This window comes from Hermetia illucens, chromosome 5 (genome assembly GCF_905115235.1).
Source record: "Hermetia illucens chromosome 5, iHerIll2.2.curated.20191125, whole genome shotgun sequence".
NCBI lineage: Eukaryota > Metazoa > Arthropoda > Insecta > Diptera > Stratiomyidae > Hermetia > Hermetia illucens.
Genome location: NC_051853.1, coordinates 102,268,854 through 102,287,629, shown reverse-complemented (window position 1 = coordinate 102,287,629; position 18,776 = coordinate 102,268,854). Strand labels below are relative to the sequence as shown.

Below are 18,776 nucleotides of genomic sequence, written 5' to 3'. Positions count from 1 at the left end.
GAAGTTTCTGGCAGGCAAAATATAGCCTCTCCTTTGCAGCTGAGGTTTCCTGAGCATTCCTACCCCGTTTTCTGTTAGTTAGGTTTCCACTTGCTCTGATTATGTGAGTTGCTGTATCCTCCTTTCAGGTTGACCGCGACGTAGACCCTAACGGAAGGCTCCTCCTTCAGTGTCTTCTGCAGATTTCCCCATGGAAAACATAAACGTGGAGAGTCCTCAAAAATTCGTGTCTCGGTCGTGACTTGATCGCCGAAAGTCGCAAATGGATTTGAAATTTCTGACTCCTCGGGTAGGAGAGTTAAAATCCATTGCTCGCATCTTCATATGTTTCGAACAACCTTAGTGTAGTAGCGAACTACTATAAGCTACTCCACCAGAAAAAGGTGGTGTCCAAGAGGAGTCTCTGAATAGCGCGGTTACTACCATTATATTATATCTCAAATGTCGTCGGTCAGTCATGGTCCGTTTTTGCTGAAGGAATTCATTCTGCATGTAATTCTTTGTATGGTTCTAAGTGAAACGACTGTAACCCTCTAGAGACCCACCACAAACTTATATTCGTCTCTGAGTAGACTGCTTGCAGTAATCTGAATCATTTCACAACTAACTCGCAGCTTCTTAAGACTTATTCCTTCTTTTTTAATCAGTCTTACTTAACCCCATCTGGGCAATCATTAGGCTCGCCGACGACCCGAACGAACATTAGGTAGTGGACTATTGCAGTTGGAGGCTCTCTGATTTAGTGATTTAGTTAAACCTGTAAAAAAGGGTTGCTGGTTCATTGTTTTGCACAAAATCTTCGTGGTCTGGCCATAAAATTTTTTTAGATAATCCAACATTGGAACAGAAGAAGTGTAAAAAGGATACATACATAATATGCCCAAACCCGGAATTTCATGTATCTTTTACCGCTTTTTATTTCCTAGACAAACATAAATGAAACTTTTTTCCGGAGTGTTTATGGTCACTAAAGTGAAAGCTATCAAAATCTCATTAGTTTTCCGGAAATTAAGGGCACACAGCCATATAGTCATAGTTTTAGTCTCGCTTTTGCATTTCTTCTGTTTTCCCTATAAGTGATTGGAATGTAAAAGTGCGTTTCCTCTGCAAACGTTGCCACTTCTGTGTTCGCAACTCTTTACAACTTCTTAAATGATCACCAACTTTAGTTACATTTTGTACTCACCAGATTATAATATGTGAACATTTCCAGAAGAATTTCAGTCAACCGTATGTGATTCTCCACATTTGGTTACAATTTTTTAACAGATTAAGATATTTTCAGAAGATTCTGTCAAAATCCTGCATTAACAATAAGAGTTGGCACTTTCAATTTTGCTAGTCAAGGGAACTGAAATAAAACGCTTCACATCTTTTCTTTTTAATTATGTATTTTCAATTTTTTGCTCAAATTAAATTTCTAAACTTTCTTTTCATATTCTCCTTCGTAATAACTAATACAGTTAATTGTTTTTAATTAATCCTTAAGCATAGAATTTGTTGTAATCTATTAAAATTCCTAAAAATTACATTTAACTTTTTTTCATTATATTTTCCCTAAATGTACATTTACAGGGGAACGAAATCAAACAAATAAATGTCGATATTTTCGATTTAATCAGTCTTCACATTTTGTGTTCGATTGGAAATTTGAATTATAACGTTAATTACTTGCTTGGTTGTGGGAATTCTCCACTGATTGGCATATCCCACGTTCGATGCACAAAATATCTTTTCTTTGTTGAGTTCGTGTTCGGAAAATATTTAAATGAATTGATTTGCGTTAAAATAAATTGAAAGCTATTTTAACCGAACTTTGATTACAAGAATTACATGCTGCGTAGGTAGTACCTTTATAAATAAATAATAATCGATAAAATCACACGGAGAGATTTATTCTAGAAATTTGAATTTTTGGACACATTTTTATGTTTTCTAATTAGAGTAAATTTTATTGATTAGATTATTTACATGCACATTAATGTATCTATTTACAATTCCACTTCCCGTTGGAGTAGAGAATCAGTAACGAGGGTCGTGACTGAGTTCTGCAGATGGGTTCTGAGGAAGATGCTTCCAACTTGCTTGAAATAATGGTGGAAGAGCAACCTACGACATGTGTTATTATGAACGCGTACTTATTAACCATTTGTAAGGCCAGACTAGAAACAAATCTACTTCCGCTAGTTGCTTTCTTAATATGTATCTTCAAACAAATCTATTACACGCCGCTACAAATTGGTCGACTTTGTGTTTTTGGACAGACCCGATAAACATTTACAGAAAATCCTTGATTTTCACATGTATTTTGCGGTAATGCTCAGTGTTCTCATTCAGCCGAAATATTTACAAATATACACCGTACTGCTAAATATTTACACGATCACTTGGTTCTCACAGGCGCACAGACATGACATCGTTTTTACACGTGCAATGTGGTAGGTGAAACTATGCCTAAATCTTTGTATATCAGGATCTCCTTTTCGATTGTTTTTGGCGTCCGGCGACTTCGGTAGATCACAAAAATTGCTGCAATTGCTATGAATAACATAATTGATATTGCTGTTCCTACGATGGTTTCTTCCTTCTGGGTGAGGTGGTGAGTTTCGGACTTTGATGTTTGCTCTAAGATGAAGTTATTGTCGGTGGTGGTGGAAGATGTGGTGGGCACAGGTGTTGCACCTGTGGTGTCAATAAACAAGTCGCGCGATCTTCGCATCTTGCCATTTGTCTGTAAAGAATGGAAAGTAATTCGTTAAAATTGATATCGACACAGTGGGGTATGAAAACTAGGCCAAAAGACCTGTTTGATTAATGAGAAAATAAAATTTTAATGAGATACCAAAACAAACAACTTTTTGAACCGGGCAAAGTCCTTAAATGAAACTGAATAGAGACACAACTTTGAAACTTATTAAGGTCTGGCTTCACTTGCATTAATAGCGCTGGCTTCAAACGCATGTTTCGATAAATCTGTCGTATGAAGTTAATAGTACTCAGTCACTGAGTTTATGGTGTCAGAAAACGGGGAGCTATCATTGCATTCTGAACTCTAAAGTTAAGTAATCCCAAATGTAAATATTATATAAGCTTAGTTCGTACTTGCTTACACAATCGAGCCGAATTTTCGTTTGTGATTCAAAAGGCCCTGAGTCCACTGGATGACAGAACGAACCAATTGGAAAGAAACTTCCTCCCACTTTTCTCCTCCATGGGGTCCTATATTGACCCGATTTTTATAGACTGAATACTACAGATAAAGGAACGTTTATGTTTCCCTTATGTAAAAGGCTCCGGAAAGCTCGGATTTTAGGGTGCCTAGATGTTTGGTAACGACTGTAATACGGAGGAACTCAAAAGAATATATGGAATTTGGTTTGTGGGCACAAGAGTGACAATTTAACAGGTTAATGGCATTAGATACCAACATAAGCTTCTGTTATTACAGAGAGAGAAAGTTTCGGGAACACATTTTCCCCAAAGTGGAAGATTTGTCTAGCCTCACAGATTTGATTAGGTTTTCTCCCAAAGGGAAAGCTTCCAGGACATTTTCTCGAATTGCTGCGGTTAGTACTATTAACGCCCAAGCGTTTTAAGGCAAACATGTTACATCCCTTCCTAAGGCGATACTCCCTGAATGATAATAATGAAATGAGTGGAGATGATACCTCAACTAACTTTCAATTTCTTGAAGCTTCTTTATAGGCTTATTTTTATTTGGTAACAAGTTGTACTTATTGCCCGAAATGAAAATTAGCCAGTTCGCTATTCCTGTAGAGGTTAAGTTTATGCCTAAACATACATTGCACTTTATTCCATATGTAACCATCTCTTTTGCTGGGCAGTTCGAACGAATCCCTTTTCACCCTTCCTCGCTGGAGTAAAATTACCTGACGGTCGCTGATGGGATACTTCTTATAATAAGATATGTTATGGACCAGGGCAGCGCTAACAACTGTGAACCTCACAATCAAACTAAACCCCTTCTTTCCGGTACATATTTTACCCACTTCCATTAGCCAGCGTCAACCTCTCGATTCCGACGAACAGACGGCGAAAGTAGTAGTGAAGTAAGAAAGGGTGAAAAGTATGCTTCTGGCTATGCAATACAGAATCCACTATTCCAGGATTAGTGTTTCGCACTAGGATCTAGGTACTAAATATTTTAACCGCGTAACAAAGCAGATATTATAAATGATTGTGTTGAGAAGGAGATCGAAATATGGAAGGACTACATTCACATTTTATATTTAAATTAAGTGAACCCAACCCTAGATAAGAGATATAAAAAATTCATCAGCATTTTTGGATATAAAGCTAGTAAACTGCCATTTTGTTCCTCAGGCAGTCGGTTTGATAGACGTCCAGTGTATCAAATTCAAAGCATTGACCACATCCAACTTGATCAGTGCACAATATTCTTCCTAGCGTCACCTCTCGCTTTCTGTGGCGGGGGCTACGGTGTTCACTTTTTGGTCTTTTCTTTCTCTCGGCTATCTTTAGCAATCTTTTGGCAATTATGTCTTCTAAGATCTTGCAAGCATTGAGACATTTGTCTCTTTCCGATAATGAAATCAAGCTTTGCTTTAGGGAACATCCCTTCATCAATACATTTTTTTATGGTATGTATAAGCATGTCTGGCTTCGTGTGGGCCAAAGCTTCAAGTACCATTTGGAATAAGAGTACCATCAGGTTCAGGCGTTTTCTTGTGGGGAATATTTTCTATTTGCTGCTCCTTCCAGTGTTGATATTCAGTCTAATATTTTAATGTGGCTCGCGAAAAAATTAGGTCAAAAAGATGCATACGGATCCAAGATTACAGAAAACGTGATTTCAAATAAAAGATTTTAGCTAATAAGGGGAAATTCTCCGCGGATTTATCTTCAAATATTGATATAAATTTGCTCTTCATCAGACCAAAGCACTTATCTTCTATCTCTTTGTTGCATTTTTTTTTAAAAAAGCATATATTGAAAAACGGGGGACAGCTCCATTGCTAGCTATGACATTGGCAGGCATTAACTATCCCAGAAGGATCGACAAGTGGGTTATCCTAGAAAAACAAACGCAGCAGGGAAGATAGATACTTTTTACTCTAACTGGTCGATCAGAGTCCTTACATGCTTGATAACCTAATAATCTTTGGATTTTATCCATGCAAAGGATATCTAATTTGTGGCTGACCCGAAAAGATAGGACCCTACGTAAGCTCGTCAAAAAGCGATTAAGGCAGCCTCCAAACTGGAAGGGAGAAGACGCAAGCAAACTTGCTAGTTTTACATTTTCTTTTCATTTTTAAGTTTTCCTTTTTAAGCGTTAGTTTGTTATAATTTTCTACAGCAATTTACCACGAATGCATTTACTTTTCCGTAAAATGTTTATAATTCCACACGACCCTGTTGATCATAAGAACAACTTAGTAAGTGCATGAGGTAACTCAATAGACAATAAACAAAAAAGTTTATTGATTACTGATGTAATGAAACGTAAACGAAAATATTTATTATCTGAGTTCTGCATTTTCCCTATCGTGCCTAATGCAAATGAAGTTGGAGCTAGGAACAGGTACAACATTTTAAATCATAGCTTCTGCAGGTGGAAACTTTCCATTGAACGTGGTTGTAATGAATGCGGCCTGCTGCCGATTATAATTTCAATAAACTATTCTAGTCAAAGCTTTATAATGGCTCGCCAAATTGAAGAAAGTGGCTCAAACAATACGTAGTAATTTGTTCACGTCTTCTTCCTCAATTGGTTCCTCAGACCACCATTTGCATGTTAATAACTACCCTATTTATATCAACGTGTCACCGGAAAGTAAACCCATTTAGAATTGCTTCATTTATTTTTAATTAAGTTGTACATCACAAAATGAAGGGCCACTAAAATGGTGGTAGGTTGTGTGTACTTTTTTTTCATCATCATTTCTCTTTTTAACTGGCTATCGTATTAGAGCCATTTTTTCGCGTCACCATTACTGGCAGGACTAGCACGCGATGAACTCCCTAAAGGTGTCTGTCTGTCGTGCACAAGCAATGCCGGTGATTCTTAGCCAAAGCCGTGGCGCGAAGCGAGCCATACAAGTTCATCTGGCTCAATTCAGTCTAGTTCAGTAGGAAGGTAGTATGAACGAGACATCTTAATTACTGGTGTAATTAGCCAATTAGTGGTACTTTCACACTTGGAGTGCTCTTCAGCGCTCGACCACATCAATTATATGCGTTTGCTCGTTCTACCCCAACCGTGGCTGCAATTCTTGTACGTTCTTCCACATTGAGCTAAAATAACCAGCACAATAACTATCTGGAGCTCCATAGTGTTTTCTACAATTTCATCAGACTCGCTATTATCTTGCACAGTGGGTTTTGCAATTTTGAAAGTTTCTGGACTTCATATTATGAGAAGAAGTAAAATAGTAGAAGATGTAATGTTTCGAATTAGATGAACAAAAACGCAATGGGAAGCGGCAGTAGATACTCTAATGAAACAAACACGAAGCAGCTAACTCAACTAGCGATAATCAGTGATGCAAGCCTGAGCCTATTCTTAAAAAATATCAACCTACGCCAGTTTTCAATGTTTAATGTAATAATCGGAAATTTATAACTTACCTTAGTTTTACACGTGACATGGACGTTGTAACGAGTGTCTGGCCAAAGGGATAATTCGACGAGGCAACAGTCGGTTAGTAAGTTCCCCATCAGACCACCACCATAGACCTCCCAAGTTACCAGACACTGCTTTGATTTGGTGGTTATATCTGCATCCCAGGTAATATTGGTCATTACCAGATTTTCCCTACGCTCCATGGATTTGATAAGGACCGGGAACGGACCAAATTTTTCGTTGCACCCATCGTAGCACTGCAATTAATAAGAACAAAACATAAGCATATTTTTACGATATAAGGTCTTATGGTTTTTTAATTAAAAAGCATCTCTCGAAAATATTATCTAAGAAATCAATTACTGAAAAACAGTCTCCACAAGCTCCACTTAAAGATCTTCAAGTCAAAAAAATACTAAAATATATACGACAATTTTATTCTATGGGTGACTGTATCATCCCATGAGCATTTTTACTTAATCGATCACGACTCCAGGTTGCCATCAGTCCCATTATGTCAAAGGTTATAAGGTAACAACTATAAAGCAAATATATGCATTAGAGCTCTTTATTGACGAGTATCGTGGCCAGTAATGGACTAGACCCATTATTTAGTAACCGACCACTGTTCATTCTTCTTCCTCTTCAACTGGAGGCCCATCGTCGTGGTCGTGCTCTTCCATGGCCAAAGTCTGAGCCAAAGTCGTCATCGTGGATGCATGGGCCTCCTACGAAAACTAATATATCTCTCTCTTGGTCTCTTGGACGCCGTTCTCAAAGTTCGTGATTGTATGCAATTTTCTTCTGGGCTTTTGCTTAAAATCCCCATCTAAATATGGTGAAATCTGATCTAATGGAACATTTCGGAAGCTGATATTAAATTGTGATGAGATTATGAGATATCAAAGGGTACCCCGTTCTGTTCTTCATAGTTGGGCTCGGATGTGGGGAATGAATGGAGCTATGACGAAGAACTCTATTTACCAAGTGGAGAAGAGATATGAGATGTACGTTCGGATGTTATCGAATCTATGATACTTTAACCCGGTGTCCAGGAGTCCTGATGCCGGGTCGTATATGGCAAATGCTTTTAAAGCGGTATCGAGCTGGCTTTTGCCTCATCCGCACATTCTAGCTATGAAGATACAGAAATCAACGAGGACTAGACGCAGGGGAGGTATGAATACTTGCGCCAGCCATACTGCTACCTTATCTGAATACCAATTTGGTTATTAAACAACGTATTTTCATTAGGTGAACTAGCAACAGCCGTCGGTCCCCGATTCGATAGTTTGCTTTACGGTTCAAGATGTCTATGGAAAATTAATTTGATGGGAACATTTTGTCAAACGAGAATCGAATGGGATAGAAATTGCATTGCAATTTATAAACGGATGCATGGGTATCTTCCGACCAATAGAAAAAATCTAGTGGTCAGAATTGTTTAGCATTTGAGGAGGGCGAAAATTGGTAGAAGATAAGCTTTTTGTGATATTGACAGTGCTAGTTGATATTTCTATGAACAACAATTATTTGATTTGGCACTAGACATAAAATTGGTAACTGACGAATAGGATAATTGCACTAAAGTAAGAAGTCATACAGTAAATTTAGATGTAATAGTTTATACCCGAAATGCATTAAACCGAGTAGAATATTACAGAAAACAACACAACACAGAAGCAGCAGAATTTTGGTGGTTTGGCCCTGAGCCACCTTTCCATATCATTTGCTAAATCATTAAATGTGATGGAATGAATGTAATGGAGGCGACCACTCCTACCAAATACGTTTCTTGGTAACTAATCTCGCAATTTCTTAAATCAAAAGGAATAAGCGCTTAAGGGGGTCATCCCGTGTAAAGGTCGTTTTTTTTTTCGTTGGTTTAGAAATGTTTTGTGAAGAACTGGATAAAGATATAAATATGCATTTTTGACAATATATTTATTAAATATCTTGAGCATGCGCAATAATTTTTCCAGCCCGATAGCATGGTTCATTATTGAAATACTGAGCAATTTATACACTCATATCCAAAAACAGGTGTTTTCCTGCTGCCACACTAGAGGACGCTGCGATCATTCTAAAATGTAAACGGGATTTTAAAATGCGGACTTAACTACAGTCCGCAAACTAGGATTATTAAAAAATATTGAAAGCTAAATTTTTGGTGCCTTCCTAAACTTTTTTTTTGTGAATTTTGGTGTTTTTTTCCAAGTTTCTTTAATGAATAGAAAGAAAACTACTGAATGAATCGCAATTATCCTAATTTGCGGACCGTAGAAATATGTTCTGAATAAGACGTGAAAATTTCAAAGAATTTCGTTGGATAGGTTTTGGGCTACGCTGGCAGCAGATGTTCAATATGCAGTTTTGAGAAAAACGCATTTAAAAAGTAGAATGCGATTTTGAGCCTTAACTGACCATTAATCTGCTATACCTAGCCCATAAGCCATAGGTTTCATGAAAGAACACAGGTACAGCCTTGGCATCAGCTCCTATGATTTTAGCGAAGTCATTCGAACGTCATACGGAACGATAGACACGCGCTTATTACGGTGATCGACATAAATTTGACATATTACCTGTTTAACACTGTAATTTCCGAACGACTCCGAATATCAAAAAATCACTTGGCCTATATATTCTGCACTATATCTAGATACAATTTCTGCCAAAAAAATACGATTCCTCGGATCAGACACACGGGATGACCCCCTAAGCGAAGATTGGGATCTCTTTTTGCATTTCGAATTGTACTCAGCTTATTCTTTATACAAGTCTGCCAAGAGGGGGAGAGATGTGTGCAAAGACGAAATTTCCACAGGCTCGCGGTTTTCTTGGAGGTCCGGATAGACATTTTAATGCAAAAAAGGTAATGCAGCGGTCCCAATAATGTTCACCCTAGACCCAGGCACGGATTTCCTCTCTACTAGGCCACCACTGGTAACATTCCAGCACTCAGAATGTCAAACCTGCGTACCAAAAATCCGTAAACCTGGAAACAGGCTCAGAATAATCTCAATAGTCAATAATTCTCTTCACAAAAATATCTCAGTTGTTGGTAAATTTATACAACTCCTAGGAAGAAGCTGCACAAATATATTAGTAGAGCAGAAGATATTTTGGAAAATGAGATAATGGTCTCGTTAAATATATAGGTTCTCCCAGTAAAAAGGGCTATATCCTAACTAGAGAATGATCTCACGAATGTCAATGGATCTTTGCGGCAGAGGAGAAAAGAGGTAACGTAGTACATAGAGCAAACAAAAGTTTGTACGATTGAATATTTTATTGAGTAAAAAGGGTCCATGGGAAATTGAGCCTCTCTCTTCATTTACGAGTTTATGCAATGCTTCGGGAAACGATTGAAAAAGAACCAACAGATACTTAGCGGGTGTATACAATATGTGAACGATGCATTTGCGATTGTCAATAAATACGCATTAGACGACGCTCTGTGACTACTAAAAACACAAGAGGCTAACGTTCACAATGCCTGCAGAGAAGGATCGTTTCGCACACAAAATTGCACCATATCACTCCATGATAAGGGGAAAAGTGTTCCTTGTATTCGCAAAACAACTTCATGATGGAGAGTTTAACTTCTTTTTAGGAACAGCTAAACTAAACGAATTTAAAGCCGATTGCGATTGAATTGAAACGGATGAAAAGGTAAAAAGAGAATCCCTCAACTCCAACTCTCAAACTAAAGAGGGTTTTTGGATGTTTCCTGATTTAGCTAAGGAGAAAGACATCTGGGCAAGCAGTACCCACCAGATACCTTGTTCTGATTGCTATATGTATACCCTACACAGGACAAACGAAAGTTGTCATTGATACGAAGCTAGATTAATGCCAGAGGGATGTAGCCGCTAAGACAGGGAAGCACGGAAGCATGGTAAAGGACAACCTTGAAATTAGCTTGAAATAAAAGGCTGGATAAGCAAACATGCAAGTGGTCTGTGAAATACCATCTATGTGTAAATAATTAGAATATTCTCCTCTCCTCTCCCATCGAAGTTTCACCCAAAATTTTTCTTATTTGGACAGTAATGTTAGGATTTTTATCAAACTCTTCAATATTATGCCTTATAATATCGTTTATACTCATGAAAATTTTATGCTTCAAGAAGAACTTAAGGAAAGTTTTCCAAGACCCGGTCACGAAAGTTCTTACACCAGACAAGCAACCATTCCGCCAGACTCAGCACACCCTGCAAATCGCATTCTCGATGCTTCGGAGAAACCCTAAGGCGCCTTTTTTTGCGATTGCCAAGCTCTAGCTGGAGCTAGGCTGCCTCTGGAGATTTGAACCAGCTCCCTTGCTCTTTCCATAGTAGTCATGGTTTTAGGCATCAAAACGGCTTAGGCTTGTGACATCAAAATTACTCCTCGAAGCAGCTACTGATACCTCTTACCTACCTACTAAATAAACTGCACTTGAAGTAAGGGTAGATTCATATAGTATAATAAATATATAAAAGCCACCATTTAGTAACCTAGACTTTCAATATTTTTAGGCAAGGATTCAAGTTTTCATAGAATTTTTCATTCTCTCAAATTTTTTTGCGAGAAAATAATTTGCTTCGTTATGAAATAGTGAAAAAATTGGGAGCATAGTTTTAAAAATTACTGATACCGGGGCCTCTTAAAAGCCGCGCCGAAGGAGGGTCGTAAAAACGCTGTGTGAAAAGTTGCTTCGGCGTATTCCTACCGAGCACAGCAATTTTTAAATTTTCATACAAGTGATATGACGTTATCAAGCTGAGTAACAGCAGACTTTTTCATGTTTGCCGATTTCTTTTCGATGGAAAGGGAAGAAAAGCAACGAGTTTGCATCAAATTTTGCAAAAATTTCGGGGAACCGTCTAGCGAAACTTTTGACATTTTGCATTTTTAAGGATGAATGTTCGAGTCGTTCAAAGTGTAACGAATGAGTGGTTTAAAAGATTCAAAGAAGGTCGGACATCAATCACATGCGACCTTCGTTCAGGACTACCAACATTTTCGATTGCGTTGGCCAAATGAATGAACGCATTTGTTTAAATTGCCGTATAACTATTGGGGAATTGGCAGTTCATTTGCTGTACGTTACGCATGAAGAAATCTTGCCAAATCAAAACTGGATTCTCACTGGACTGGACTGAAAGGGCATTGTTTACAGTGAATTTCTTCACGAGGATAGACAATTACTAGTTACCGTAACGTTGAAACCTTGGGATATTTGTGTGGTGCTGTGCGAAAGAAGAACTCAGAGATTTAGGCAAGCGAGAAGTGAGTACTACAATACGACAACGCCCCTCTGCATTCTTCTTATTTCGAAAGGAGACTTCCAGAGAGCGTTCCTGCAATGCGAATGGCACTAGAAAATGTGCATTGCTACCCAAGGAAACAAGTTTGAAGAGGATGCAGTTTTCTAATGTTATTAAAAATAAATTTATATAAGTTTTGGAAATATTTAAACAGTCAGCATACTTTTAAATGACAGAGGTTCAACATAAAAAGGACTACACGTCTACTACGAAATATACGATATTTCGGAATGGACATACAGCTTCACCCTTACTCCTTTTAGTAAGAACCATTTCTCCTATCTTTTTATATTATTCTGCCAGAACATTAACAATATCACTGACTCTGACCTACTCCGAAAAAGTTTCATTGCATATGAATAAGTTCAAAAGGATCCTTGAATATGTATATATTTGGAAAAATATAAAAAGCTTCTACAATTTCAACTCACCAGAAAACTGAACGCTTCTGGGATATAATTATCAATATTTGGTGGTCGAAACTCCATCTGGAATTATAGAAAACATTCCGAACTTTAGTACAAGGTTGCAAGGAACTGGAGGAAATTAATAATGAATGCGATTTGTTTTAAAATGTGTGTGCATTGCAAAAAGATACTAAGCGACAGGAGGAGGGCTCTAAGTAATGTGTATATGTATAAGTGCTAATTGAATCAGACTGTATTAAAAATTCTTTAATACAAATATTTATGGAGAAGACATGCTAATTCTGACTCTCCCACGAAAACTTAATATGCAAAGTTCGTTGGAATCCGATGGCCATAATGTTAATAAAACTAATATTTACCAACATAAAATCTCTACAGAAAAAGATCGTCGTATGCAAATGCCGAATCCGTTTTTCGTTGTAATGAAGTATGATATTTCAGTTGGTCATTCATTATTAGCATCTTAATGCGACCCCTGAGTGATATTTATCGCCTTCACATGCAGGAGATTCCGAAAGTGTAAAGCTATTTACTAAGAATCTTGAATTCGACCATCTTGTTGGTCGACAATCACAAAATTTATTGACGGAAAACTTGCTGATATATCCAATCCACATTCGCTTTGTTACTCTTCGGTTGGAGGATTTGACCATAATTTTCATTTCGTGGATTGGGAGAATATCTCCTTAACATGGCAATAAATTTCAAAAGCGCTTCGACACTAACCGCCGTTGAAATTACTGCCCAGAAAAATTACTATACAATGCGTGTGTAGATTTGTAGGGTGAGGGAAGCCAGCCAAAAAGGGAAATCATTCAAGTAGAAGACGACCGACCTCATAATCCTCTTAAGCCTGGACTAAGTTGCTGTCAGTTTTTTTATATATTTTCCACTCAATTCCTAAAAGATAGATGGCTGACAGCTAGCCTTAGTTTTAGTCCCGGCTTTTCGAGGCAATTTGTACAAATGTATACGGCTCCATGTGAATACATACATTCATTCATTTTTACAGTGCTGGACCCATTTTTACATTTCGTTCTTTTTGTTTCAGATGGAACTATTCCTCAGTCTGGTATCAGATGACAAACCTGCACATGTGGAAAGGAAAGGAGACACACAATATTTTACCTTACCCAGTCGGCGGCAATAGAAAGATAATTTGTCGCGTTCAAGTGGTCAGAGAGTGCTGTTCCCTATCGATGTAGTGAAGGGGAAAATTCTGTCGCAGTTCATTAGATTTCCATGTCAACAAATTGTCAATTTTATGACTTCCAGATGCTTATTAAGGCGAATACTGTACGCGTGGGAGGGCTCCAAGTCAGGAGATATTCATTGAATCAGTTTTCCAGCAAGGTTTACCGATGGTACATGATAATACTATAAGAAACGTGGAATTATTGACCTGGATATGCACTCGTAAATATTGCATAATAACACGTTTAAACTTTCAAATAAAGTTGCACTTTTGCCAGTGAAAATTAGTTATTATCTTATTATACCCCAGCATCATCGGTAGCTCGCGAGCAATTAAATTCTAATAAATTATTTCCAAAATTTAATATAAAGACGTAACTTGCTTACTGGGAAACTTCCATCCCTGTCTTAACAAAGCCAATTAAAGGTCATTACCACTGTATTAAAAAAAAACAATCTAACAAAATATTTCGTTGTTTTCGGTGTCTCATTTTCAAGGGATCAACGCCTTTTTAGAATTTTTAAAAGAAAATTCTATGATTAATATTTGCCTGAACCGTTTTCCTGAGTACAACACCTAATTTTCCAAATTTCTTAGAGCTATCCCGCGATTCCATTTTATGGAAAAACCCTAACCTCCTACATCTTTTATGAGTCGTTAAACCGATGTGTACAGCCAAACAAGCATTATGAATTGCGTCTTTGGATATCATGAAACAGCTTTTGTAGTTTCGGTGGTTGAAATAGATAAAAACTGAATCATGCACGAGGGAAAAGTAACAGCATGGGCGGGAGAACATGCAAAAAGAGCAAAAAGCAAGTGCGGACTTACTTAACCTTTTAATCTTTCCATTCCCAATCAAATCAAATCCAATCGTTTATTGGCTCGGAAAATCCGTAAAAATCAAATCACAATTTATTTTATGTGGGACGAAAAGAATGTAAGCCAATATTTGTCACCCTCTTAGATGCAGTGAGAAATCATAAGCCAAATGTTTCTAATCTGAGCTCAGTAATACACAGGGGTATTCACTGCGGCCTTAGCTCTAGATGACGATGACGACGACAATGATGATTTGGGACGTTTTTATTACTTCTATTCCCCATGTCAATCTACACCTTCCATAAATGCCAAGTATTCCATAGAAAAAATCTCACATTACGACCATTCGGACAACAGGGACATTATTTTTGGGGGAGACGAAATGGAATGAAATGGGCTCTCTCGAAGACTTTGGAAACATGTTTCATTTATTGACACATATTAGTTTGGAAGGTTCATTTCTCAAGAAAGTTTGGGGTCAGCTTCTACGAGCATCATGAGGACGATGACGATAACGACAACCGAAAGGAAAGGTGACCCTTCCTAGTCTGGCCCAAACAAAAAATTCATCATTTCAACATTATTTTGTCTATATGAAGGAAGAATATGGTAAACTGATGACTCTACGAGTTGAAAGGAAGCGTAGTAGAGAAAAAATGGTCCATTTATGTCCTTAGAGAGTTCAGGGTACGTGAACGTCAGATTGGTAAATGACATTTTGGTTGAATTCATGTATTCTTTGTCCCTGGGAGTGTGCCCTCTTGTTTCTACGCTCCCCTTCTGCCACTTGATTTTTGGAACGTACGTGACAAAGGTATTGGGCAAGGAGTGCGCCAGATGGAAAGATATTTCCATTGGAGACAAACTTTTTGTTAGTCGGCTGCTGCAATATTCTCGAAGGATAGATCATATAGATATGTGCGTACCCAAGGAGTCACAAGAATCATCGTAAGACACAGAGGAACAATAGCTAGCGAAATAAAACCGAGAAAAACAGTAGCAAAGGGAATGTAACGAAACATATCATGCTAAAAGGATTCCTAATGCTGCAGTATACTCGAGACGGTGAATACACGAACATTTTCTGTACTACTCCCCAGTTGAATGGCCCAGTCAGTTCACACAAAAAACTCTCTATTTATTATGTATTCAAAATGCACCCCATGGGACAGGTTCCAGTTTCGGGTATTTTTTTCACTATTATTTTCCTTATTTTCCTCCCCATTCGGGTATACAATCGGCCAAAAGCTGTTATGTATTCTATCCATATGTGCCACGGGACCGACGTAGGGTAGAATATAGAAAATTTCCAATACATACCACATAAGCTGTGAACGTAGATTGTGCCCTATAATAGTAGATACTATCGCATCTTACGGAGAAGAATGCTACAAGCTCGTCGCCACTAAACACACCACTCCTTCGCAAGGAAAGGAGGCACACAAACTTTCTTTTCGTTTGGGATAAAAAGGTAAAAGAGAGTAAATTTGATTTTCGTTCAACAAAAAGGACGACAGCTAAGCAGAAAATATATATTCTCTTATGAGATATTTTTATACAATAAAGTGTTGTTAGAGATAAAACAACAAGATAGAGTGGAAACAACAGCATTTCTACTAGAATGTAATTTAATTACCAAAACCTTCTCCGTTCGTCCCAGAAAGAATGATTTATTGTTCCACGACGGAATTCCACTCGACACATGTCGATAATTTCGCAACATTCAAGCTGGAGGAGAAGTTATTAATGATGAAGTAACTTGTCCCTTTCTGTAGTACAAGGAAAATGTAGGAGATTTATTTATACTTGCGATGATCTGTTGAATATACAACTAACGTGATTTTCTGAGACTTCTTTTATTAGTTCTGCGGAAAACTTGGGATACTTCTTGGTATGATGATGTTGTCAACTGTAGCCTTGATGGGTTATATTCTGCAGAAATAATTTTGTGCGAAAATGCAAAGGAGCTCTGTATCCTATAGAGGATTTGCTTGGAGATTGTCCTTAAAACACCAGTTAAGCTGTAATACAGAAGCATAATATCATCAGCTAGGAACCGTTATATTCAATAGAGTTTAGGCAGATGAGGACTTTTGAAGCGATTCAATTAAAGCCTCTTGCGTTTATTTAAACACTTTATATTCGGAAAGCCAAAGAATAGTGTCTGCCACAGCGGGTTCGCCAATTTGGAATTACCGTCCTCAGAGACAACTAAATTCTATTCTGGACAATACAAAGCAGTAGACAGGAATTTATGAATGACAAGACGAGCTAATTGGTCTCCCAGATTGGTAGCGGTACAATAGACTGACAGTCTGTGCACAGCATAATATTGTCTTCGAATTCAAAACTGAGCTTCGAATCGGACCAGAAATACAGCGACGACCACGGGTTTTAAACTTGAAGCAAGCGCACTCTGTTAAGAACTGCGACTCTTAGAGCATACATCGAACGGGTGGAGAAAATGCCTTGTCTGGGAAAGGAAATAGAATTATTAGCCAATTAGGAAAATTATTAGGCAGTGAGGAATTTGATTCTCGAACCCGCATGGTTTTTATAAGCGGCAACGCCAGAATGGTGCACAGTTTTTATCGTCCACAAGAATTTCATTCACAGCATCGATACAAGATTGAAGACTAAATTTTTCTACATCTGGCTAATTTCCATATACGGTTCAACGAAAGGCAAGGATGATTCAGTAAAAGAGCGCAATCACCATGAAACTGCTGGGGGCCATGTCCTCCACCATATAAATAAGGAAACTGAAGCAGGTTCGTAGATTCTGCTAGAAGCACAAATACGGCAATCTCCCCTCATCACTGAGATCACAAGAGAAAGTAGGCCTGGAATGACTTTCAACTAGATACGTCACCTCTTCATCGAGAACTGCATTTATTTATTCATTTATTTCTATTTATTTAATTTAACGGACAAACAGAGTAAACTTCAATTAATTATTGTCCTCAGGAGGAGGAGAAAGCAAAAATCTTATCCACGTTTAAAACTACTTAAAGTAGAGAAGTTAAAAGGACCAAGCTGTTCTGCGTTGTAATTTCGGCAAAGCCTAGGAATCGTGTGTTATAAGACACAGGATGGCAAGTGATGTCGTCAGTGGCGGAGCAGTCCATCAGACCTGAGGAAAGTTTAAAAAATGTGCGTAGATCTATTATAGATAGGATCTACGATGTTGTAGGAAGGAAAGGTTCAGAAAGCGAAGGCGGGAGGGTAGTCCAAACGAGGGAAAAGGGCATCCTCGGGGTGAATTACCATAACGACCATTATTCCATCTGAGCAACATATGGATGCCCCATAACAAAGAACTGGAATAGCAGGATCGCCCCAGCTATCAAATACAATGTTTAAAATGTTACGTTACGTTACGGAGCTTTACAAAACAAGCTTTAAATCGACACCAGAATGCTAATAGCATTGATGTGAACTGGAGTTGGCTGGAAGACGTAATCAAGGCAGACGCACATGAAGAGACAGGGCGAAAAACTCGGCATAAGAGATATGAATGGTTCGAAGAGGGGTGGCACAAGCCTTCATGATCCACAACAGCCAAACGAAGTAAATAAGTTGCATTAAGATAAGCCGTTAACAAGATCTTGAAAAGGGCGGAGTAGAAGCATAGAAGCCACAAGGTCTGCAGATTGAACGAAAATGTTAAGAAGATAATTGAAGATCGGCTACAAGATCCAAAGGCATAACTATATTTTCTAGGGACACAGCGAGGAATCTTCGAGGAGCTACTTAATGACACAAAACAATGTCCGCATATGCAAGGAGTAGAGGCTATGCAGGCACCTGCCCCACCATTTATACTTGTAGGAGTCAAAGATGAGAAACAACAGAGCACCGGATGGGACTACAATACTGTCCAGCTACTGAAAGCAAGAGGCATATGGACGACGGAAGAAGCCACAACCCTTCGCTGACCACAAAAACACTACAGGGTGCTGTCCGCGGACCGACATTTTTGGGGAAATGATTTCTTGACATGCTGTCCGACCATTAATGATGATTCTTTGCCGTAAAGGAGTGATAACTTCAAAATTAATTTTCTTCTCATAGGAAACTCCATCTGCAAGCATCGATAATCATAAGGAATGTGATAATGATTCGATAATCATAAGGAATGTGATAATGATAAGGAAACCTCCACTGGGTCTTATTTGGTCATTTACATACGAATGTCATGGTTTACAGTACTTCCGGTGGGTTCGTTAATTCTATTGCAAAATCCAAAAAACAATGGAAAAAAATCATTTCTTTTCCTGTGACGGTTTTGTAATTGCGCGAACTAACATAATTCGACATTTGATATATGATAGAAATGTTAGAAAGCCACCAGCCACCTTTTTTGAACTAGCCGGAATATTGAATGCAAATATAGGCCGATGGTGCAA

The 18,776-nt window shown here is 38.1% G+C and overlaps 1 protein-coding gene across 2 annotated transcripts in view; it reads right to left on the bottom strand.

Moving 5' to 3' along the window:
* Positions 1-1,379: 1,379 nt before the first annotated feature.
* Positions 1,380-18,776, bottom strand: part of LOC119658046 (transmembrane protein fend-like) — a 45,598-nt gene continuing 28,201 nt past the window's right edge. Inside the window, exons 3-5 of one of the 2 annotated variants that reach the window (XM_038065289.1) lie at positions 12,354-12,410; positions 6,613-6,864; positions 1,380-2,731 (exon numbers count right to left, since the gene is read on the bottom strand). In XM_038065289.1, the coding sequence (XP_037921217.1) occupies positions 2,423-2,731; positions 6,613-6,864; positions 12,354-12,410 (618 nt within the window). In that variant the 3' untranslated portion in view covers positions 1,380-2,422. The remainder of the gene's footprint in view (positions 2,732-6,612; positions 6,865-12,353; positions 12,411-18,776) is intronic. The other variant, XM_038065290.1, reaches the window with a different exon arrangement.